Source organism: Mercenaria mercenaria, chromosome 7 (genome assembly GCF_021730395.1).
Source record: "Mercenaria mercenaria strain notata chromosome 7, MADL_Memer_1, whole genome shotgun sequence".
Classification (NCBI taxonomy): Eukaryota; Metazoa; Mollusca; class Bivalvia; order Venerida; family Veneridae; genus Mercenaria; species Mercenaria mercenaria.
The window spans coordinates 984805-1011107 of NC_069367.1; the positions used below are offsets into that span (position 1 = coordinate 984805).

Consider the following 26303-nt stretch of genomic DNA (forward strand, 5'->3'; position numbering starts at 1 on the left):
AAAATTGACCCCGCCCCAGGGGTCACTTGATTTTACATAGGAAAATCTTAAAAAATCTTCTTCTCAAAAACCAGAAGCCCTAGAGCTTAGATATTTGACATGTAGCATTGCCTAGTAGACCTCTACTAAAGTTGTTCAAATCATGACCCCGGGGTCAAAATTGACCCCACCCGAGGGGTCACTTGATTTTACATAGGAAAATCTTCAAATTTTTTTTTAAAAATAAACCAGAAGGCCTAGAGCTTAGATATTTCACATGTAGCATTGCCTAGTGGACCTCTACAAAATTTATTCAAATCATGACCCCCGGATCAAAATTGACCGCCCCATGGGTCACTTTATTTTACATAGGAAAATCTTCAAAAATTTTCTAAAAATAAACCAGAAGGCCTAGAGCTTAGATATTTCACATGTAGCATTGCCTAGTGGACCTCTACAAGATTTGTTCAAATCATGATCCCTGGGGTCAAAATGACCCTGCCCCAGGGGTCACTTGATTTTACATAGGAAAATCTTCAAAAAATTTCTAAAAATAAACCAGAAGGCCTAGATCTTAGATATTTCACATGTAGCATTGCCTAGTTGACCTCTACAAAACTTGTTCAAATCATGATCCCTGGGGTCAAAATGACCCTGCCCCAGGGGTCACTTGATTTTACATAGGAAAATCTTCAAAAATTTTCTAAAAATAAACCAGAAGGCCTAGATCTTAGATATTTGACATGTAGCATTGCCTAGTTGACCTCTACAAAATTTGTTCAAATCATGACCTCCGGGGTCAAATTGACCCCGCTCCATGGTCCGGTTACTTGATTGTACATAGAAAAATCTTCAAAATTTTCTAAAAATAAACCAGAAGGCCTAGAGCTTAGATATTTCACATGTAGCATTGCCTAGTTGACCTCTACAAAATTTGTTCAATCATGACAAAATTGACCCTGCCCCACTTGATTTTACATAGGAAAATCTTCAAAAAATTTCTAAAAATAAACCAGAAGACCTAGAGCTTAGATATTTCACATGTAGCATTGCCTAGTGGACCTCTACAAATTTCTTTAAATCATGACACCTGGGGTCAAAATTGACCCTGCCCCAGGGGTCACTTGATTTTATTTTTCTTTTTGGTTAAATTTCTTCAACTTCTTGTCCTTAAGTGCAATGATAACAGGTGAGCGATATAGGGCCATCATGGCCCTCTTGTTTAAACTCTAGTGAAAGCAGTCCCGGGTATTGTCAATGCAGGGAAACAACTCTCTCTTGATATCATGGGTAACTTGAGTTTTTTGTTTTCTATTTTCAGTTCTGACATGTCTATGGGCATTGGAGTGTGTTGTCGATGTGGCGAGGGTTTTGGACAACACCAGCAGATCGTTAACTCCAATGGTGAAGTGTGGCACCCACAATGCTTTGTGTAGGTTACTGATACTCATACATCATGTATAGTTTCTGTGAAAATATACTGAACAGCAAAAGAAACTGTCCAGATGTATAACTGGAATATTCTGAAATAAAAAAATATTTTTAGATTTGAATTGTTTCTTCATACCAAAATTACACTTGAAGATCTTCACGTGATAAATTTTTAAAAAACGATCAACCGTGAAGTCAGCAGTCCCACAATAGCCGTTTGAAAGGATATATCTTCTGCGCCTCAGTTGCATTGTAACATCCCAGTTGGGCACTCGCGCTAAATTTGATTCAGTCGTGCGGTGCAACCAACAATATTTTTTAAACTTTATGCTGTTTTTCGAGTTAGTCAATTATCAATATTTCCAAAGACAATAAAATTTCACAAAGAAAATTGTTAATTACAGTCGCACATGAATTTCGTGCAAAACGGCTATTTTGGGACTACTGACTTCACGGTTGATTGATTTTTTTAAATATTACACGTGAAGTTCTTCAAGTGTAATTTGATATGAAAAACACAAGTGATTTATAAATTAAAGTTTTTTAATAGAAAATACTCCAGTTATAAAACTGGATAGTTATGTCTCCCCAAGGAGACATATTGTTTTTGCCCTGTCCGTCCGTCCGTACGTCACACTTCATTTCCGAGCAATAACTGGAGAACCATTTGACCTAGAACCTTCAAAGTTCATAGGGTTGTAGGGCTGCTGGAGTAGACGACCCCTATTGTTTTTGGGGTCACTCCGTCAAAGGTCAAGGTCACAGGGGCCTGAACATTGAAAACCATTTCCGATCAATAACTAGAGAACCACTTGACCCAGAATGTTGAAACTTCATAGGATGTTTGGCCATGAAGAGTAGATGACCCCTATTGATTTTGGAGTCACTCTGTCAAAGGTCAAGGTCACAGGGGCCTGAACATTGAAAACCATTTCCGATCAATAACTAGAGAACCACTTGACCCAGAATGTTGAAACTTCATAGGATGATTGATCATGAAGAGTAGATGACCCCTATTGATTTTGGGGTCACTCCATCAAAGGTCAAGGTCACAGGGGCCTGAACATGGAAAACCATTTACGATCAATAACTAGAGAACCACTTGACCCAGAATGTTGAAACTTCATAGGATGATTGTACATGCAAAGTAGATGACCCCTATCGATTTTGGGGTCACTCCATTAAAGGTCAAGGTCACAGGGGCCTGAACATTGAAAACCATTTCCGGTCAGTAACTTGAGAACCACTTGACCCAGAATGTTGAAACTTAATAGGATGATTGGTCATGCAGAGTAAATGACCCCAAACGATTTTGGGGTCACTCTGTGAAAGGTCAAGGTCACAGGGGCCTGAACATTGAAAACCATTTCCAGTCAGTAACTTGAGAACCACTTGACCCAGAATGATGAAACTTCATAGGATGATTAGTCATGCAGAGTAGATGACCCCTAACGATTTTAGGGTCACTCTGTTAAAGGTCAAGGCCACAGGGGCCTGAACATGGAAAACCATTTCTAATCAGTAACTTGAGAACCTCTCGACCCAGAATGTTGAAACTTCATAGGATGATTGTTCATGCAGAGTAAATGACCCCTATTGTTTTTGGGGTCACTCCGTTAAAGGTCAAGGTCACAGAGGCCTGAACATTGATAACCAGTTCCGATCAATAACTTGAAAACCACTTGACCCAGAATGTTGAAACTTCATAGGATGATTGAACATGCAGAGTAGATGACCCCTATTGATTTTGGGGTCAGTCTATTAAAGGTCAAGTGGCCTGTTCATGTAAAATCATTTTTTGGAAATAACTTGAGAACGACTTGACCTACAATGTTGAAACTTAATAGGATGATTGGACATGCAGAGTAGATGACCCCTATTTATTTTGAGGTCACTTGATCAAAGGTCAAGGTCACAGGAGCCTGAACAATGACTTGAGAACCACTAGGCCAAGAGTGGTGAAATTTAGCGATGATAACTGATGACTGGATATGCCAAGTAGATGATCCCTATTGCAGCCAACCATCAGTGTCTCTTTGACTTTCGCCCCTGACCCCTATTGACTTCTTGCCTATAGGACTTTGCATTGGGGGAGACATGCGCTTTTTTACAAAAGCATTTTCTAGTTTCTTTTGCTGTTAAGTATAGTAAAATATTTAGTAAAAAATGATTAAAATTTAGGCACACCTGTGCAAAAAAAAATTCTGTTGTCAGGTTATCCCAGGACTATCCTGGAATGTCCTAAGATTCCTTTACCAAGCTGCAAACAAGTCCTGAAAACCGGGCATTTGAAAGAAGAACGTTTCTGTTCACAGGAATTAACAAGACCTTTTATAAAAGATATATACATAATGAAAGATGGTAAATTTAGGTAAATTGATTTGAAACATTTTCTTGTAATGGTGTAGAATGTTAGTTACATCAAGGTGTTTTAAAGGGAGAAAGGTGTATAATTAGACACTTGTAGAGAGGATAGTACAAGATACAGAAGAGATCCCAATTTTAGAAACTTTCTGGTTCTTTAATGTACCAGCTGCAAAGCATCGAAACACTGTACTCGTATCCCAGTGTAAGTGTCATTGTAGTTAAAGGAGGGTGGGTTTTAACTCGTGGCCCCTGGTTTTTCTAGTCAGACAGAGTTACCTTTGGACCCAGTGTCTGCTCTGAACACTAAAGTCTGTTAGATTGCCATTCATTTTAGAATTAGTGGAAATGTAAAATCATATCTGTCACAGTGCCTTAATTGCCACATTGTAAATATTTTCAGGTGTGCCCAGTGTTTTCAACCTTTTCCTGAAGGGATTTTCTACGAGGTAAGCTGTTTTGAAAATGTGCTTGAAATGTTTGAGCCGTGCCATGGGAAAACCAACATAGTGGCTTTGCGACCAGCATGGATCCAGACCAGCCTGAACATCTGCGCAGTCTGGTCAGGATCCATGCTGTTCTCTAACAGTTTCTCTATTCCATCTATCTGGAGCTATATCTTAGGCAAGACTTGGAGTATTTAAATAAAATTTAGTAGAAATATGTATTACAATGGAGAAATCAACCTTGGAAGTTTCAGTCCTAATGCCCAAGGAACACAAGAATTGCAGTTCTAGCATATTTACTATATAAGATTCATTTCTGCTTTTAAACTTCAGGCAGAAATGAGATATTGTGACAAAACTTGGACCATAATTATATAGCTTTCATAGAGACAAAGACTTAGTGATATGTTCTGGTTGAAGGGGAGTCAAGGTCACCTTTACCAAAATGGAAACATGCTTTCTGTTTAATAACTTAGGTTTTTTGAAGTATTGTGGCCAAACTTAGTATATAGCTTGCCTGAGACTAGTGCCCCTTTGAATTGTTGATTGGTCAAGGTCACTGTTGCGAAAAAGGGAAAAAAGTTCACATTGGAAAATCGAAGTCTAAATTCCAATTTTTCTTTTCCTCTCCTTAAGTGAGGACAACCAATGCATTGAATTTACTTGTTACATTTTGAACCAGGTCCTGTAGAAAGATATAATTATTTGGATATGTTAAATGTAAATAAAAAAGATAAAAGATACACCTTTTTAAAATATGTTGGAACTTCGATCTTCATGTTTTATCTAATTATTTTTTGGATATTTCGGTAGCTTAATGAAATCCTTTCTTGTACATGAAGCAAATTGCTAAGTTACTGATCATATAAAAATGTAATTTAAGTCTTTGCAGTATGTCTTGAAATAGATGTGTGCAATCATTGAAGATAACACCACTGTTGCATTACAATGTAGTTGCCTTTTGTATTGAGTTAAGGATATCTCACAAAAACAACAAGGAATGTCAAACATGTTACCAAGGATACCGTCTTATCTATGCTTTCTCTGAAAAGTTTCCTAAATTTGAAGTAATTTTCTTCCTTTGATGTTTTGTGCTCCCAAGTTCCAAACAATATTAATGATTAAAATGCAGCAAGTGTGAAACGTTGCAATCTTAAGCCTCAATCTTGCAATTTCCATTTAAATTTTGTTGTTTGTTTCATTTTCATTCAAGTTTTGTCATTCATGGAATTTCCATTAATTATAAAGTTTGTTGTTCATGCAATTTTCATTTAAGGTTTGGTGTTCATGCAGTTTTCATTTAAGGTTTGGTGTTCATGCAATTTTCATTTAAGGTTTGTTGTTCATGCAATTTTTATTTAAGGTTTGGTGTTCATGCAATTTTCATTTAAGGTTTGGTGTTCATGCAATTTTCATTTAAGGGTGAACATGCAATTGTCATTTAAGGTTTGGTGTTCATGCAATTTTCGTTCATGCAATTTTCATTTAAGGTTTGGTGTTCATGCAATTTTCATTTAAGGTTTGGTGTTCATGCAATTTTAGTTCATGCAGTTTTCATTTAAGGTTTGGTGTTCATGCAATTTTCATTTAAGGTTTGGTGTTCATGCAATTTCATTTTAATTTTGCCCTTCGTGTTATTTCCACTCTAATTTTTCCCTTTGTGCATTTTTCATTCTATCTATGACTTTCATGCAATTTCCATTTCACTTTTTAGCTTCATGCAATTTTTGTTTAAATTTTGCCTTTTATGCAGTTTTCATTTGAATTATTTAGATGCTAGCTGATAACATATTAATTTTATTAAAATGAATGTTTTGCAGAAAACTGTTGGGAAAATATTTGGAGTAAAATAACAATAAAATATTTATGTATATTGCTGCATACAGAATAATGTTAAAAAATCTGCATTATGATATACATTTAAAAATAAGTAATTGAAATTTAGAGTATTATGTCCACACAATCATACCCCAGCTCAGTTCAGCAAGTGTTACTTTGGAGAATGTCATCACTGGTAAACATTTTGAGTGTTGTTCTGCCCTCCACCTTGTATGTGTGTGAGGATTGGGGTGGGCGGGGGGAGGGCGGAGATAATAGAGAGTTTGAGATTTCAACCTTCGCCTTCCCCTTCAACGTCTCCTGCGAAGTTAACATAAGAAGTTGAAGTTCGATTAAAATTCCTTGAGATTTCAAACATTAGAATGAACCTTACTTCTTTTAATCCGCCCATTCAATTTATCCATAATTATGATTGTTTTTTTCGTGCATTTTGATACCAATTGTGCGAAAGGGCAGGAATTTTACAAGAGGTTTTAAAAATGAAAAGAATGAAAATTAAATGAAAAAAACAAACATTTCAATTAATATAATCATTGCATGGATATTAGAGCGATTACCTAAAAAAACAACAAAAAAAAAAAAAAAAAAAAAAAAAAAAAAAACAACAACAAAAAAAAAAACCCACGATAAAACAATGTGAACAATGTAAAAACTCGTTAGTGTTGCTCCAAACATTTAGGTTTTATATAAAATTATGTCAGTATAGTCAGAATACAATGCACGATTATAAATCATACACGAGAGGAAATAAAAATGATTATTACATACCTAAAATTATTTTCCATTGGGTTTCAATGGACCGCGATCGTGCAATATTTTTCCATATCATGACGTTGAATGCTTTCATATCGGACTAGTCCCAATCCGTGACTCTAGTTACCTCCCCTGGCGGTCCGTCCATTGCGAATCTCGTTTATTTAGATTTTTGTTGCTATTGTGTATTTGTTTAATTTGTAATTTATGCAACATTTTGTTTACTTTTACACTTTGATTAATCTGACCTATAAGATACTGGCACGTAGTAATTTATCAGACTGAAATGAAAGTTATAATTACGTCATGAGTTGGACTAATATAGGACGTGGAATGTTTTCTTAACGTTGTAATGGAAAGAATCGCGTGACGTCCATGTCGTCCACGCGCACGTTGCAACAACAAGTTGACGTCATTTTCGCGGAAAATATTAATGCGCGTCAGTTTGATTTGTTTATTGCATTTTCGGAGAATTTTTTCCTGTCTTTCGTGACAGAACGATAATTTAGATATAAATTAATCATTTGATAGTGGATATGTAATAAAAAGGTTATCAACTTTGTATGTGGATATATGCACTCTTTCTTTCGCGGACAATATTGCGCTCCTAAAGTCCTGCAATATTACCGCTGCAGAACTCGTGCATATATCCAAATACAAAGTTAATAGCCTATTATGATCATATCAAAGTGATAATGTCACTCTTTATGACTCTGCATAATGCCAAACTCTCAGACAGTACAATATGATTTTAATATACTATTTTATAAGTAAAGCATCTGCGGATCCAGGACTTTTTGTTAGAGGGACACCAACATTAAAGAGGGGGTCACCCATTTCTGGGGGGGGGGGGGGGGGGGGGGGGTAGTGGTAGGGTAGGGTCACACCGAGTTTCAAGACTCCTCTACTTTCTTTGTAAAATGTAAGAATCAAAGGGGGAATTAACCCACAATGTCTCTCTGCCAGGCTCTGGTTCCGTGCATTTAAAAAATGGAGTTATCCCATACGGCTAACAGGAAAAGTCTCTCATCATGATATCATAAATCTGAAATTGTCTGATACTTCAAAAGAATTTTCCGTCTTACTAGTACCATTTTATGTTTATAGTTAAAACGCAATTGTCGTATTAAGTGTCCAACAGAAACAGATTGATTTTATTTGGATGTGAAAATAAAATGTTCCACCAAATGATAATCGCGCGTAATTATTTATTTTTCAAGTAAAATGACTGTCATGCCATGTGCCTCCATCCAGATTTCAGTCTTTGATGCCGAGTATGTGGACAGAGTAGATGTAAAAAGAATGAAGTTTCGACTTTCGTGATATCACATCTTCGGACGTTCAAAACATCACTTCATACGACAAAAAGGCCCATCTGGTATAATCGATACCGCCTGGAGACACAAATATGCTGTAGAAGTTAAAGTTTGAACAAAATCTCAAAGTTTCTCAAAATCAGTTGATAACTTTATACTTCCAGGTTCAATTCAATGTATTTAGTTAAAATCATTAGCCATACAAAACTTCATTATTCTTATACCTATTGATAGTGTTTCGCATCAAATTTAGTCTAATTATATAAATGGATAATCAAATAACTTAATAAGCAGAAATCCTGAAACTAAGCTTTTTATTTCGCATAGTAATAAAGAGAAGTCTTAGGCTTACATGATATTACATGGAAAACATTAGTAGCAACGTGTGATTTAAATAAAATACACGCATGTCGGTGACGTTTTACCCAAAATATATATGAGAGACGTTGAAGGGGAAGGCGAAGTTTGAAATCTCAAACTCTCTAATATTGTTGTAGTGCTTTCCTTGTCTGTAAGTCTGTCCTTCTGTCTGTTAGTGTCGTCTGTCACAAAGTTTGTACACACAACTCCTCTAACACCACAAGGCAGATTTACACTAAACTTCACAAAAATGATCTGTACCAAGCCTAATTATGCATATCATGGACATGCTCTGGTTCATTGATTTTCAGTGGAGTTATGGCCCTTGATTTAGCAATTTCTATTATATTTTGGCTACTTCTCTTATATTATTTGTTAAATTTTATGATGTTTTGGCAACTCCTCTTACACAACTGGGCAGATTTCCTTACATGAGATCAGTGCCAAGCCTAGTTATGCATATCATGGGAATGTTCTACATCAGTGATTTTCATTAGAGTTATGGCCCTTGATTTGTCTTATTTTATAGTGTTTACACAAGTTGCCATATACCATAAGGCTGAATTTCACCAAACCTCACAAATGATCAGTGTGAAGGGTAATTGTGCGAATCATCAGCACATTCCAGTTGAATGATTTTCAGCAGAGTTATCTCCCTTGATTTGTCAAAGTCTATGATGCTACTTTTCCCATACCAAAGATTGGAACTCCACCAGACTTCACAGGAGTGATTAGAGCCAAGTCTGGTTGCATATATATTGTTCGAATTTTATGGTTCAGTGATATTCACTGGAGTTATTGCCCTTAATTTGTGGGATTTTACAATGTCTGTGTCACTGTGTTAACTGGTGGGTGACATAGTGTTATGTTTTTCATGAAAAACAAATCTTATAACAATGTGTCACAGAAATTCTATGAAATTTTTTTGGTATCCCAACAGAGAAAAAGATTCTCACAAAAATTTCTCTTGTGTTCAATAAATGATGATATGTTTTTGTTTTTCAGTTTGAAGGAAGGAAATACTGTGAGCATGACTTCCATGTTCTGTTTGCCCCCTGCTGTGGTAAATGTGGTAAGTAATGTTAAAAGACGATATTATTTAAAGAGTGTTTATGGACGAGTATCTAAAGACTGTTAATTGCACTCTTATCTCAATGGTAGTGTGTCCAAGCAAAGAAAGAATCCCTTGCTGCCAGCAGGCTAATGATTAATGAACATACCAATACTATTCTTATTTTTAGGAGAGTTTGTTTATGAAATGTTTTTATGCCCCCGAAGGGAGGCATATTAGTTTTCAACTGTTTGTCCGTTCATCACAATGTTAACTTCTTGCATGAAGGCAACGTTAACTTTTTGCATGAAGGCACTTTACTCGTGAACCACTGCACCCAGGACCTTCAAACTTCACATGCTAATAGTACTTATTGAGTATATGACCCCAATTGACTTTGGGATCACCAGGTCGAAGGTCAAGGCGCTGCGGGGGCATTTGTCACTAGTAGTGACAGCTCTTGTTTCTTTTTGCTTCATTACGAGTGTTTATGGTTGTTCTTTTGTTGTAGGAGAGTTTATTGTTGGACGAGTGATCAAGGCTCTAAATAACAGTTGGCATCCGGACTGTTTCCGTTGCCAGATCTGTGCTGGACCCCTGGCTGACTCCGGATTTGTGAAAAATGCTGGAAGGTTGGTATTAATTCATTGTGTACATAACTCTTTTTAGGAATTTTAGGTCGACTTGCTTGTACCTTTCTTAAGTCCCCAGTGTCATAGAAGCAGTGTTTGTAGTAGCTGTTTGTCCATATTTCTGACCACTTGGTAACCTAGTTGTAGAGAGCCTACCTCTAGTGTGGTAGTTTTCTCCATGGCCATGTCATATCAGAGGTGTGAAAAATGGTACGAGTAGGTTCCTTACTTGGTGTTCAGCATTAAGAGAATAGTTCTAGGACTAGTCAGCCAGGTGTCAGTATAATATGACTGGGTGGAGTACAACGTGATATTCCAGTGAGACAGTTTATAAGATTGGTATTGTGCTTACAGCTACAAGTAGACACAGTCATGTGTATATAAATAAAATATTGTTGTAATAGACTTTTAACCCGAACACTCACTTGACAATTATTCCAGCTGTCCGGCACGCTCATTTCTGTTCTCGACTCCCCATATTGTTTCCATTTAAAAGAAATGAAACTTGGTAAACATAATGAATATGATTTGACTCGCACATATTGTTTAAGTAAACTTTCATAATAGCAAATTTTCATTATTTCTTATCAGCTTATTTTCATTTTTAGCTCGACTTCTCGAAGTAAAAGTAGAGCTATTGTACTCGCCCCGGCATCGCCGTCGCCATTGGTTAAAGTTTTTGATAAAGTCAAATATCTCTGTTACTATCAAAGCTATTGACTTGAAACTTAAAAAAGTTATTTACTATCAAAGTCTACAACAGGAGAAACAATCCTCATAACTCTGGTTTGAATTTTTACAGAATTATGCCCCTTTTTAACTTAGAAGTTTTCGGTTAAAGTTTTTGATAAAGTCAAATATCTCTGTTACTATCAAAGCTATTGACTTGAAACTTAAAATACATATTTACCATTAAAGTCTACACCAGGAGAAACAATTCCCATAACTCTGTTTGAATTTTGACAGAATTATGCCCCTTTTTAACTTAGAATTTTTTGTTAAAATTTTTGATAAGTCCAATATCTCTGTTACTATTAAAGCTTTTGACTTGAAACTCAAAGTAGTTATTTACTATCAAAGTCTACACCAGGAGAAACAATCCCCATAACTTTGATTGAATTTTGACAGAATTATGTCCCTTTTTAACTTAGAATTTTTTGTTAAAATATTTGATAAAGTCAAATATCTCTGTTACTATTAAAGCTTTCGACTTGAAACTCTTATTTACTATCAAAGTCTACACCAGGAGACACAATTCCCATAACTCTGTTTGAATTTTGACAGAGTTATGTCCCTTTTTAACTTGGATTTTTTTTTTACTGGCAAAGCTCTAATTCAGGGTCAAGCACTGAGAAAAGTCGAGCGTGCTGTCTTACGGACAGCTCTTGTTTAGTGTTACAAATTTGTTGTCAAATTTAGATAAAAATTTTAAACTGTCTTCAACTTGAAGTGGACATGTGTATATTGTCTGTAGTTTCACGTCTGATTTTTATGCCTCCAATGCAGAAGGTCCAGGAGGTATATAATGTTTGAACTGTCAGTCTGTCAGTCAGACTGTCACATTTTCTGGTGTATTCAAGTCCTTCTACAGTTTCCACCCAGCTGAAATGAAACTTGGTATACATCATAAACTTTAACATGGAGTAGACAATTGCATATTATAGAGCCTTTTATGTCCTAATATTTTTCTGGAGTATGGCCCTGTTGTGGACTTTGTATATTAATAGTCTGTCAAGTATTTTCAGGGAGCATAATTAAATCACGCAGTGTTGAGATCATTCTTGTTTCTCCTTCTTCATTCAGTTATCTACTTTTCTCATCATACTTAATCATAACATTGTTACTGTAACAAATATGCTGTAGAATAGTGTTTAGGAAGCATAGAGCTAAGATGTTTAAAAGACTGACCAATACACCTGTAAGGCCCTATTATGAAAAGCGTTATTTCTGTATATTTCAGAGCACTGTGTCGGGAGTGTAATGCCCGGGAGAAGGCTCGTGGGTTAGGGAAGTACGTCTGCCATAAGTGCCATGCTATAATAGAGGAAGGACATATAAAGTACAAAGGAGAAGCCTTCCATCCCTATCACTTCAACTGTAACTCGTGCAGGTAACATCATTTCTGTCTTCCCTTTCCTGTTAATCAAGTAACTGAAAGTCTGGTTTATATAAAGTTTTTAATTAATTGAATCATCGACTCAGATTTATAGAATATGTAACATATATTTGCATAAAATTTTAAGTTTCCTAAAAATTGCTCATGTCAAAAATTTCAACCATTATACAAAATGCCATAGAAAAAATTCTTACCTATGATAGAATATTTAACAGTTTTCTGGAAAATCTCTCAACCATTGTACAATTAGGGTATGTAAATCTTCAGACAAATAGGATGTGAAACCATTTAATTTCGTGGGCATAAAGTTTTGTGATCTGGGTCAAAAACAGCCACTGTTATTTTGGTTTTAAAGAATATTTCATTCAGCAAAATAATAGCATTGATTACAGTATATGTTACAAAAGAAAGGGATCAAGTAGTAAGCTAATAAAGCTTGTTTAGAAACTCTTTCCTGTTATGTTGTGGGAATATGAATTCGTAGATTGTACAATTTGCAGATATTTGACATTGAAAAATCAACGGAAATTTCACTCTGTGAATTTAATTTCATAGATTAAGGCAATCCTGAAAACCACAAAAATAAGTTCTGTTAAGTAAGTAAGTAAGTAAGTAAAGACTTTATTTTCTGTGGATTACACATTTGGCATATTTACCAATTACCAATATGGTCCAGTATTGAAGATACTACAATAACTCTATTTATCATGACTATATGCACCATTTTCGAATGAGAGTAAACAACTGAACAAGCTTCCATGTCAAGGGTGTTTTAATTGAGTTGAAGACTGATAGAACTGAAGCTTTGTCATAAAAAACATTCATAATGTTTACAGTATTGAGTTGAATGCGGATGCGAGAGAGGTGAATGGAGAACTGTACTGCCTAAGATGTCATGATAAGATGGGTATACCTATCTGTGGAGCTTGCAGGTAACTAGTATATCCATGTCCAAACATTTATACCTATCTGTGGAGCTTGCAGGTAACTAGAACATCCATGTCCAAACATTTATACCTATCTGTGGAGCTTGCAGGTAACTAGAATATCCATGTCCAAACATTTATACCTATCTGTGGAGCTTGCAGGTAACTAGTATATCCATGTCCAAACATTTATACCTATCTGTAGAGCTTGCAGGTAACTAGTATATCCATGTCCAAACATTTATACCTATCTGTGGAGCTTGCAGGTAACTAGTATATCCATGTCTAAACATTTATACCTATCTGTGGAGCTTGCAGGTAACTAGTATATCCATGTCCAAACATTTATACCTATCTGTGGAGCTTGCAGGTAACTAGAATATCCATGTCCAAACATTTATACCTATCTGTGGAGCTTGCAGGTAACTAGAATATCCATGTCCAAACATTTATACCTATCTGTAGAGCTTGCAGGTAACTAGAACATCCATGTCCAAACATTTATACCTATCTGTAGAGCTTGCAGGTAACTAGAACATCCATGTCCAAACATTTATACCTATCTGTGGAGCTTGCAGGTAACTAGTATATCCATGTCCAAACATTTATACCTATCTGTGGAGCTTGCAGGTAACTAGTATATCCATGTCCAAACATTTATACCTATCTGTGGAGCTTGCAGGTAACTAGAACATCCATGTCCAAACATTTATACCTATCTGTGGAGCTTGCAGGTAACTAGTATATCCATGTCCAAACATTTATACCTATCTGTGGAGCTTGCAGGTAACTAGTATATCCATGTCCAAACATTTATACCTATCTGTGGAGCTTGCAGGTAACTAGTATATCCATGTCCAAACATTTATACCTATCTGTGGAGCTTGCAGGTAACTAGTATATCCATGTCCAAACATTTATACCTATCTGTAGAGCTTGCAGGTAACTAGTATATCCATGTCCAAACATTTATACCTATCTGTAGAGCTTGCAGGTAACTAGTATATCCATGTCCAAACATTTATACCTATCTGTGGAGCTTGCAGGTAACTAGAATATCCATGTCCAAACATTTATACCTATCTGTGGAGCTTGCAGGTAACTAGTATATCCATGTCCAAACATTTATACCTATCTGTGGAGCTTGCAGGTAACTAGTATATCCATGTCCAAACATTTATACCTATCTGTGGAGCTTGCAGGTAACTAGTATATCCATGTCCAAACATTTATACCTATCTGTGGAGCTTGCAGGTAACTAGAACATCCATGTCCAAACATTTATACCTATCTGTGGAGCTTGCAGGTAACTAGAACATCCATGTCCAAACATTTATACCTATCTGTGGAGCTTGCAGGTAACTAGAACATCCATGTCCAAACATTTATACCTATCTGTGGAGCTTGCAGGTAACTAGAACATCCATGTCCAAACATTTATACCTATCTGTGGAGCTTGCAGGTAACTAGTATATCCATGTCCAAACATTTATACCTATCTGTGGAGCTTGCAGGTAACTAGAACATCCATGTCCAAACATTTATACCTATCTGTGGAGCTTGCAGGTAACTAGAACATCCATGTCCAAACATTTATACCTATCTGTGGAGCTTGCAGGTAACTAGAACATCCATGTCCAAACATTTATACCTATCTGTGGAGCTTGCAGGTAACTAGAACATCCATGTCCAAACATTTATACCTATCTGTGGAGCTTGCAGGTAACTAGAACATCCATGTCCAAACATTTATACCTATCTGTGGAGCTTGCAGGTAACTAGAACATCCATGTCCAAACATTTATACCTATCTGTGGAGCTTGCAGGTAACTAGAACATCCATGTCCAAACATTTATACCTATCTGTGGAGCTTGCAGGTAACTAGAATATCCATGTCCAAACATTTATACCTATCTGTGGAGCTTGCAGGTAACTAGAACATCCATGTCCAAACATTTATACCTATCTGTGGAGCTTGCAGGTAACTAGAACATCCATGTCCAAACATTTATACCTATCTGTGGAGCTTGCAGGTAACTAGAACATCCATGTCTAAACATTTATACCTATCTGTGGAGCTTGCAGGTAACTAGAATATCCATGTCCAAACATTTATACCTATCTGTGGAGCTTGCAGGTAACTAGAACATCCATGTCCAAACATTTATACCTATCTGTGGAGCTTGCAGGTAACTAGTATATCCATGTCCAAACATTTATACCTATCTGTGGAGCTTGCAGGTAACTAGAATATCCATGTCTAAACATTTATACCTATCTGTGGAGCTTGCAGGTAACTAGAACATCCATGTCCAAACATTTATACCTATCTGTGGAGCTTGCAGGTAACTAGTATATCCATGTCCAAACATTTATACCTATCTGTGGAGCTTGCAGGTAACTAGAACATCCATGTCCAAACATTTATACCTATCTGTGGAGCTTGCAGGTAACTAGAACATCCATGTCCAAACATTTATACCTATCTGTGGAGCTTGCAGGTAACTAGAACATCCATGTCCAAACATTTATACCTATCTGTGGAGCTTGCAGGTAACTAGAACATCCATGTCCAAACATTTATACCTATCTGTGGAGCTTGCAGGTAACTAGAACATCCATGTCCAAACATTTATACCTATCTGTGGAGCTTGCAGGTAACTAGAACATCCATGTCCAAACATTTATACCTATCTGTGGAGCTTGCAGGTAACTAGAACATCCATGTCCAAACATTTATACCTATCTGTGGAGCTTGCAGGTAACTAGAACATCCATGTCCAAACATTTATACCTATCTGTGGAGCTTGCAGGTAACTAGAACATCCATGTCCAAACATTTATACCTATCTGTGGAGCTTGCAGGTAACTAGAACATCCATGTCCAAACATTTATACCTATCTGTGGAGCTTGCAGGTAACTAGAACATCCATGTCCAAACATTTATACCTATCTGTAGAGCTTGCAGGTAACTAGTACATCCATGTCCAAACATTTATACCTATATGTGGAGCTTGCAGGTAACTAGAACATCCATGTCCAAACATTTATACCTATCTGTAGAGCTTGCAGGTAACTAGTATATCCATGTCCAAACATTTATACCTATATGTGGAGCTTGCAGGTAACTAGTACATCCATGTCCAAACATTTATACCTATATGTGGAGCTTGCAGGTAACTAGAATATCCATGTCCAAACATTTATACCTATCTGTAGAGCTTGCAGGTAACTAGTATATCCATGTCCAAACATTTATACCTATATGTGGAGCTTGCAGGTAACTAGTACATCCATGTCCAAACATTTATACCTATCTGTGGAGCTTGCAGGTAACTAGTATATCCATGTCCAAACATTTATACCTATATGTGGAGCTTGCAGGTAACTAGAATATCCATGTCCAAACATTTATACCTATCTGTGGAGCTTGCAGGTAACTAGTATATCCATGTCCAAACATTTATACCTATCTGTGGAGCTTGCAGGTAACTAGTATATCCATGTCCAAACATTTATACCTATATGTGGAGCTTGCAGGTAACTAGTACATCCATGTCCAAACATTTATACCTATCTGTGGAGCTTGCAGGTAACTAGAATATCCATGTCCAAACATTTATACCTATCTGTGGAGCTTGCAGGTAACTAGTATATCCATGTCCAAACATGTATACCTATATGTGGAGCTTGCAGGTAACTAGAATATCCATGTCCAAACATTTATACCTATCTGTGGAGCTTGCAGGTAACTAGAATATCCATGTCCAAACATTTATACCTATCTGTGGAGCTTGCAGGTAACTAGAATATCCATGTCCAAACATGTATACCTATCTGTGGAGCTTGCAGGTAACTAGAATATCCATGTCCAAACATGTATACCTATCTGTGGAGCTTGCAGGTAACTAGAATATCCATGTCCAAACATGTATACCTATCTGTGGAGCTTGCAGGTAACTAGAATATCCATGTCCAAACATGTATACCTATCTGTGGAGCTTGCAGGTAACTAGAACATCCATGTCCAAACATGTATACCTATCTGTGGAGCTTGCAGGTAACTAGAACATCCATGTCCAAACATGTATACCTATCTGTGGAGCTTGCAGGTAACTAGTATATCCATGTCCAAACATGTATACCTATCTGTGGAGCTTGCAGGTAACTAGTATATCCATGTCCAAACAGTTTACCACTCTAGCTAGTGCCATATTTACTCGACTATAAGACGATCCTCCTATAAGACGGGTTCCTAAAATAATAACTTCAAAATTGGCAGTATTTTACAGACTCATTTATAAATGCTATAGGTCAATGACATTGACTCACTTATTAGCCGAGAAAACACATTAGGTGAGATTTTTCAGGAGGAAAAATGAATAGGGGAGTAAATACAGTATGGCTTTTGCAAATCAGTGATTGTAAGCTCAATGCCGGATGGAATTTGTTCACTCTTTGATAAAAAGACCATCAGAGTGTTGAATCTACTGGTAAATCATTCAGTATCCATTTTGTGTTTATTGCGGCAACGGTTTAGGTTACCGGTCAGCAGCTAAAGATTGCAATTCAGGAAAGAATACTTACTGCCAGTATAGTCTGTGTAATGAAATACTGTTAAAACAGTTCTTAGAAGAAACACAAAGTTCATTTTTAGGGATTTTACATTTATACTGGCACAGCTTAACATTTCCTAGATTATATTTGAAGTTTCTAAACATATATTTTATGTTTGTTTGTAAAATCATGTTTTGTATTATTTCTTTTTTTCAGTGATTTTTGTTTTTAAACTGAAATTATTATAATCTTCATTCAGTTCTGATAACTGTTGTTGGTAACATATACACATAAATACAACTGTGTCAATTAGAAATTTATTTTCAGTGAATATATACGGTACTGGCAAAAATAGAGAATATAATTATATTAGTGTCTTCTCATATTGAATTTATGAAAAAAGTTAGATAAAATTATAAAATGCAAGGTCATTCATATATGATATTAAATGCAATTATGTTCCATGGGAGATAACTTTGATCACTTTTACAGACGGCCCATTGAGGAGAGAGTTGTCCATGCCCTAGGAAAAGCATGGCACGTGGAGCATTTTGTGTGTGCCAAATGTGAGAAACCTTTCTTTGGCACAAGACATTACGAGAAGAAGGGACTGGCATACTGCGAGATTCACTACCACCAGCTGTTCGGAAACATCTGTTTCACATGCAACAGTGTCATCTCCGGAGATGGTATGTAAATCTTTAGTTTTTTTATCCAAAAAGTTTTGGTAGTTAAGATACCAGAAAAAAAGATTTTTAGGCCTAAGAATAAAAAAGAAACCAGAATGGGAACAAAATATCATAGAAATTTTAAACTGAATAGATTTTCTCAGATTTTAATGAAAAAGTCACAAATTGTGTCTAAATATATAACATTCTAATATGCCTGTCTCTGTTAAAACAGGCTAACGCAAGAATGACGTCATGTTAACATGCGGTGACGTCAAAGTTCCTGTTGCAACCAAGAAAGAGCGCTTCTATATTTTATCTACTGTTTCAGATTAAAGGCATATTAGAATTGAAATGATTTATAGCAGAATCATGTTTTAACACTATTTATACACTTGGGCGGTAATACATCAAACAAATAGTTTCACTCGGGCTGCGCCCTCGTGAAATTATTACATCCGACATATAAATGCCCATCATGTGTAAAAAGTATTAAAGCATTCTTTAGCTATAAATTAGTTTTTAAATGAAAAAGGCACATACTGTGTCTAAATATATATATATATATATATATCACTATAGGAAAGGGAAGTAATTCAGTTTATATATGTGTGTAAATATTTTTTGTTTTTGATTTCAGTATTTCATGCATTTAACAAGGCGTGGCACGTGAATCATTTTGCATGTTCTATATGTGATAGAAAGATGAGTCAAAAGTAAGTAGAACAAAATTTGTTTGATAGCATTTTGCTAATAAACTTATGGTTATGCCATAATTATAAAAACAAAAATTTTAGACAACAGAAAAATAAATGATGAAACAATGTTAAAGCTTGATAGTAAATTATGGCTGCACACTGCTATAAGGTGCCAGTCCGCTCTTGATCATGTTCTTTTTACATTTGAAGCAAAATGAAGTTTTATTCATGTGAGAGAAACAGTTATAGCTTAAAAATGTTAAAATCAAAATGTAAAGCTTACTTTGAAATTTGGTAGAGCGTCCGCTTCGAGTGCGGGAGGTCATGGGTTCGATCCTCGGACGCGTCATACCAAAGATGTAAAAATGGTACTAGCAGCTTCCTCGCTTGGCGCTCAGCATTAAGAGGATAGTGCTAGGACTAGTCAGCCCGATGTCAGTATTGGGAGTATCATGCCACGTGTCTACGGCGTGATATTCCAGTGAGGCAGCAATAGAAAGTTAGGCATTGTGCTTACTGCTTCAAACAGACACCGTCATTTATATGACTGAAAGATTGTTGAAAAAAATGTTTCACCGGAACAAACACACACACATACTTTGAAATTTGCATATTCAGTGGTGTCACAGTGTGAGAAAACTGTGCACTGTCAAACGCAGGACACATCACATACAGGGCGAGTACTCTGAGTTAACTGCCTGCCTAACACATATTCTTACCTGATGTGTCCAAGCTAATACTGCAACACTGTAGTTAAAGATACCTTCAAATCAAAACAGCTTAAGAAATATGTATTAATTTACTGGAGTCAAATGATGTTACTGTAAACTATTTAATTTCAGTTTTAATTCAATTTCTTTGGCATAACATACTTTCAGCCTATACAGCTATTTTTTCAGGGTTTGAATTTGTGGGTTTTAAATTCTAAAGACAATATAAATGGTTTATTTTTTGGTTGGAAATGCAGTGGGTTGATGTATCTGTAAAATCCACAAAAAGATTATTTTATGCAAAAATAGTGATTAACAGCTGAAGATTATCCTCCTCCCAGACAGCTTCCTTGGTTTCTTACTACTGTGAAATCATTTTTATTCGCATAGGACCAATTTTCGCGTATTTCGCGCTAGGACCGATGCGAGAATTTAAGACCGTGCTATTATTATTTTTTAATTATATCTTTTCCTTACTAAAATTGAAAATGCGTGAATTAAAGCCCACGCGAAACAGTCCTTCACGTTTGCGTGAAATTTCATGTCAGCGAATTTAAATGATTTCACACTATCTACATCTTGTTATGTACTTTTCTGGTGTACAATTTAATAGTTTTAGATGTTTTCACCAGTGTTTAAAAAAAATTGTCTTTCACCCAGAGATAGTCAGGCTACTGACTACATAATCTTTTTTATTTAAAAAACAAATTATTTTTAGCTTGACTATATGAAGAATATGGAGAGCTATCTTAACTCACCCCGGCGACGGCTGGAGTAGGAATACTGTGGAATGATTTAAATTCATGGTTGGGAAATTCATGGTTTTGGTCAAAAAGGTCATGTTGTTGGGATATCAGTTCATGGATTTATTATTTTGAAGATAAAATGAACAGGAAATTTGTTTGTTTGTTTGGGTTTTATTTTTAGCTCGACTTTTTGAAGAAAAAGTAGAGCTATTGTACTCGCCCCGGTGTCGGTGTCGCCGTTGGTTAAAGTTTTTGATAAAATCAAATATCTCTGTTACTATCTAAGCTATTGACTTGAAACTTAAAAAACTTCTTTACTATCAAAGTCTACACCTGGAGAAACAATCCCCATAACTCTGATTTGAATTTTGACAGAATTATGCCCCTTTTTAACTTAGAATTTTTTGTTAAAATTTTTGATAAAGTCCAATATCTCTGTTACTATTAAAGCTTTTGACTTGAAACTCAAAACAGTCATTTACTATCAAAATCTACACCAGGAGATGCAATTCACATAACTCTGGTTTGAATTTTGACATAATTATGCCCCTTTTTAACTTAGAATTTTTGGTTAAAGTTTTTGATAAAGTCAAATATCTCTGTTACTATCAAAGCTTTTGACTTGAAATTTAAAATACTTGTTTACCATCAAAGTCTACACCAAAAGACACAATTCCCGTAACTCTGATTTGAATTTTGACAGAGTTATGTCCCTTTTTAACTTGGATTTTTTACTGGCAAATTCAGAGTCAAGCACTGAGAAAAATTGAGCGCGCTGTCTTACGGACAGCTCTTGTTCATATTTATACAACCATGAAATACACAAAAAGTAGTCCCCATAACTGTTTGATACAATTACGAAATACATAAAAAGTAGTCACCATGAATGTTTGATACAACCGCGAAGTACACAAAAAAGTAGTCCCAATGAATGATTGATACAACCACGAAGACACAAAAAAGTAGTTCCCATAAATACAGAAAATTTTACAGTAGCCAGCCCTTGGGTTACTAGTTTTGCAGTAACTTGATGGAGCCAGATATTCAGATTCACAACTACAACCTAATAAATATTCTTACAGTTCACATTTTGAAAATAAATTCAACATTGCTTAAATCATTCATCAGTGTTTAACCTTTTTGTTGGTACCTACATAGAAGGGATTGCTGTGGCCGAGTGGTTACATTCTTGCTCTTCACCGCAGTGGGTTGAAACCTTGCATCTGACTGGCTTTGGAAGTTTGATGGTTCTACTCTGGTGCCCGCCCTTGCTTAAAATAATGCCCAGTGGGGTATCTAGTGTCTTCCTTGAACATTAAAAGCTGGGAAGTCCTTGTACCTAAAATTGTGTCAATGCGACTGAATAAAACAACAAAGTATGACTTTAAGTATAACTGCATGACTTTAAAAGTTATTAGATATTTAATTTGGTGAAGTCTTCTTCCTAAGTTACATTTTCTTCTTTTGTAGGACAAAATTTTTCGAGTTTGATCTGAAACCAGTCTGCAAATTTTGTTACGACAAGTTTCCTGGTGAGTTGAAGAAACGACTGAAGAAAGCGTATGACGAACAGAATAAAAAATAAAACAGGGATTTAATTACGCATTTATTGTTTGATAATATTGTTATATTCATGCATGCCTTAGAAAATGTTATAGTTAAAAAATTTTAGTCTAAACTGTTTCAGTTATACATTATGTAAATAGAATATAGCAGTTTTCAAAATACATGTATTATAATTTATATGCTTAACCCATTCATTTGACATTTGTTATATCAGATTTGCTAGGGATTTCACAATAGGGAAAATATCTATCACAAATACCTAGTTCTCTTGACTGATAAAGATTTTTTTGATGTATCATGTGTCAACATTTGTACTTGAACATTGTCTCCTCTGAAACTACAAGTCAATATTACACCAAACTTTGTGAAGTTTTTTTTTCCAATGGTTTAGTTTGGTCCCTGTCAGTGTCAAAAGTAGAAAAACCTTTAAATGAGTTCTTCTCATGAATCACATGATAGATCTTCATCAAACTTTGTGTTTATCATTATTGAAATTGTTATGTTGACCCGTTCAGGGGCCCTCTTGTTTATACTGAACACAGATGTTACAATTCATGATTCAGTGTGTCCTCCACATATCCCTAGTCAAATAGTCAAGATCAGGTGAGCATGTAGGGCCTCTATGGTCCTCTTGTACTTCTTATACAATGTATATTGACTTTTATTCATATGGTTGGCTTGCTAAATGTCTGGTTTTGGCAATTTAGAAAAAAATAATTCCAGTATATTTAGAATGAATTTCATAATATCTATAAGAAGATACTTTTAAAGCATTAAAACACAGGCAAGCAAAATAAAACACAGGCAAGTAAAAATAATAATAGACACGAGTCTGGTTCGTGAGAGGGCCTTTTAGCAATGGCTTAAGTGGTATTCTATTACACAGATAAATTCAGTGGACTTTTATATCTCAAAAGACCAGAAAATGAAACAATCGGAGTCCAAGTTATGGAATACTTTTATTCAAACAGTTTCATTTTACCATAGCTCCAACTTCTTGATGAAAAAACAAAGATCTGCCATAATTAGATCTGACAGTAAGTTTATGCGATCTCAGTTTGTTACCAGATATTAACAAATCTATTAGAAGAATACATATTTACTTACAAATGAATGTCTCCTTTTAACATTGTTATTACTTGTATAATATACTGTAAAATCATATGATTTTGTGGAGATGAAAGTTCGTGGTTTCAGGTAGAAAGACTAATATGGGGGATCTGTTTTTCAATATTTCCTGGATAACGTGTTAAGATAAAATGAATGAGAATTTCGCACATTTGTTTATTGGGATTTAAGTTTGTTTATTGACACGACCACAGAATGCACGAAAATTAGTCCCCCACAAAAATTAATAATATTACCGTACTAGACGCATAAAACTTTTGTATATTAAGATGTATTGAAATGTTAAATATTCCCAAAAATATTGGACAGTCATACATGTACAGTCATTAATGGTGTAAACTGTTTGTAAATATGAATCATAAACTACACGAAAAGTGCAATATTTAGCTTTTAACATATTAAACATTAAGCAGAATATAAGGTATGTATTCATTTCGTCCCAGTAATGTAGATTTTCATATTTCTTCATTTGTAATGACAGGTTTTGAGAGATAATGAAAATGTGTGAGGTGTAAATATGCCAAGCAGAAATCATAAGCTTCTACTTAAATACATTAATCAAATATCACTGCCATATTTGTTCAAGTAAACCTGGGGCATCCGTGGTCGAGTGGTTATGGTCGCTGACTTCAAATCACTTGCCCCTCATTGATGTGGGTTCGAGCCTCACTCGGGGCATCGAATTCTTCATGTGAGGAAGCCATCCAGCTGACTTACGGAAGGTCGATGGTTCTACCCAGGTGCCCCTGCTCGTGATAAAATAATGCACGGAAGGTCACTTGGGGTCTTCCTCTACCATCAAAAGCTGGAAAGTCGCCATATGACCTATAATTGTGTCTGTGCAATGTTAAACCAAAAACCAAAAACATTAATTGTTTAAGCATTTCTGATATTAAGTTTCACATGTTAATGTATAACATTTTTGTATGATAATAAAAATGATTACTAAATATTTCATACTTTAAGCCCACAGGCTAATAAAGTTCTATTGGACTTTTATTCACCAATGTCTTTAACTAGGAGAAATCATTTTTCTCCATTTTTTGTGTTGCTTAAAAAGATTCTGACATAGAGATAATATATTTGGCAATATTTCTGACAAAATATTCTGCAGATTGTTTTTTATCATAACAAACATACAAGAAAAGTTTTCATTCTTTTTCTTTTTGTACTTTTAAAGTTTATATATAGAAAATTGATAAATATCATTCATAACCTTGAAACATTTCAGAAACATGTGAGTGTTGATTAGGTATCTGTAAACATGTCTTACTTTATGCTTGAGTTATGAAACAGGTAAGTACTTTAATTGAATTAAATGAAATGCATAGAAAATGTCAGTATTTCTTAAATCTATCTATATTGATATTGTTTTGAATATTCAAGTAGACCTATTCTACATTCAGCATAAAATTATATTTTTCAGTGAAGGAATCATTAGAAAGGCTTCATAGAGAACTTGTTGAAGAATAATTAGAAATACATTATAGAAAACCTTTTTGTTATTATTATTGTATTGTATCATGATATAATGCTAGTTATTGTAATTTATTTTAGATATAGCGGTTCTGTTAAATACATTTTCAGTTACCATTATAAACAGTTGCATACATTGTATTTGACAGAATAAATTTGCAAGAAGTATTGTTTTGTTTATTCTTAACTTTGATTATCTTTCTTCTTGAAAGATTAAATTACTATTGAAGAAATATTTCATAAGTTATGTCTCTTTATACTTGTTTAGATTTTACTCCAATGTTGCTGAATATCAAAATCCACATTCGAATTATTAATCACTTTAGTGATAGCTCCAGCTTCCACAGATGTGCTATTTTTCACTGTCCAGCATCGAAAGAATCGCACAAGAAAGACAGAAATCAACAAATCTGATTAGTGCATTTAGTGCATAATTTGATGCAAATTATCGTGGTGTACACTTATTTTCATTAATAAATCACTAGTTGATCAGCTGTACGTATACTGATCAATGACGCATAGACGTAGATATCAGATTTATTTTAGTGGTCAGTCTGTACAGTGTTCCATTAGGGCTATCGATGTTTAACACCCTTCACCCTGAAGATTAGTATTGCGGAAGGGCGAGGCAATAATGGCCCTAACAGAAAACCGTAATTCTATGTCATGTTTGCAGATGAGCGTTGGTTCTATCCAGCTGATTGTTCATTATTTACATATCATCCAGTGATCAACCAGTAAGTATACCCTCAGTATATAGGAGTGAGCTTGTCGATCCGTTGGTTTTCATGGTTTCCGGACAATAACTCGGGAAAGGCTTGACAGATTTAAATATTTTTTGGTATGCAGGTGTACCATCATAAAATACAGGTCAGCTTCGACTTTGAGGTCAGTAGGTTAAAGGTCACGGTCACAACGGCCCGGAACAGTTAAACGGTGTCAGGATGATAACTTGGGCCTAGTAATCATAAATTTTGGTACACAGATGTAACATCATAAAATACAAGTCAAGGTTGAGTTTAAGGTTAGTAGGTCAAAAGTCAAGATCACAAGAACCCGGAACAGTTAAACGGTTTGCGGATGATAACTTGAGAACACTTAGGCCTAGGATCATGAAAGTTTATAGAAAGAATGATCATGACCAACAGATGACTCCTATGCATTTTGAGGTCAGTAGGTCAAAGGTCATGGTCACAGTGACCCAGAACAGTTAAACGTTTTCTGGACGATAACTTAAGAACACTCGGGCATAAGAACACGAAACTTAATAGGGAAGTTGATCATGACCAGCAGGTGATCCCTCTTGATTTTGACGTCAATGGGTCAAAGGTCACATTGACCCAGAACAATAGAACGTTTTTTGCATTGTTGACAGATTTAAATCATTTTTCGTACATAGGTGTAACATGATCAAATACAGATATAGGACAACATTGACTCTGACACTGGCTTACTGCTGTGATAAAGTGGTATTGTGGGGATATTAATCGTCACTCCTGTGACAGTTCTAGTTTAAAGCTGGAACACATCGCAGTTATC

At 35.5% G+C, this 26303-nt stretch overlaps 1 protein-coding gene across 5 annotated transcripts in view; it reads left to right on the top strand.

The window, feature by feature from the left end:
* LOC128546048 (LIM and senescent cell antigen-like-containing domain protein 1) overlaps positions 1 to 24932 on the top strand; it is a 92173-nt gene extending 67241 nt beyond the window's left edge. For all 5 annotated transcript variants that reach the window (XM_053547337.1, XM_053547333.1, XM_053547336.1 and 2 more), the window contains exons 2-10: positions 1301 to 1411; positions 4178 to 4223; positions 9494 to 9560; positions 10051 to 10171; positions 12132 to 12281; positions 13124 to 13219; positions 18265 to 18461; positions 19081 to 19156; positions 22065 to 24932. In XM_053547337.1, coding sequence (XP_053403312.1) covers positions 1301 to 1411; positions 4178 to 4223; positions 9494 to 9560; positions 10051 to 10171; positions 12132 to 12281; positions 13124 to 13219; positions 18265 to 18461; positions 19081 to 19156; positions 22065 to 22179 — 979 coding nt within the window. In that variant the 3' untranslated portion in view covers positions 22180 to 24932. The remainder of the gene's footprint in view (positions 1 to 1300; positions 1412 to 4177; positions 4224 to 9493; positions 9561 to 10050; positions 10172 to 12131; positions 12282 to 13123; positions 13220 to 18264; positions 18462 to 19080; positions 19157 to 22064) is intronic.
* Positions 24933 to 26303: the final 1371 nt, after the last annotated feature.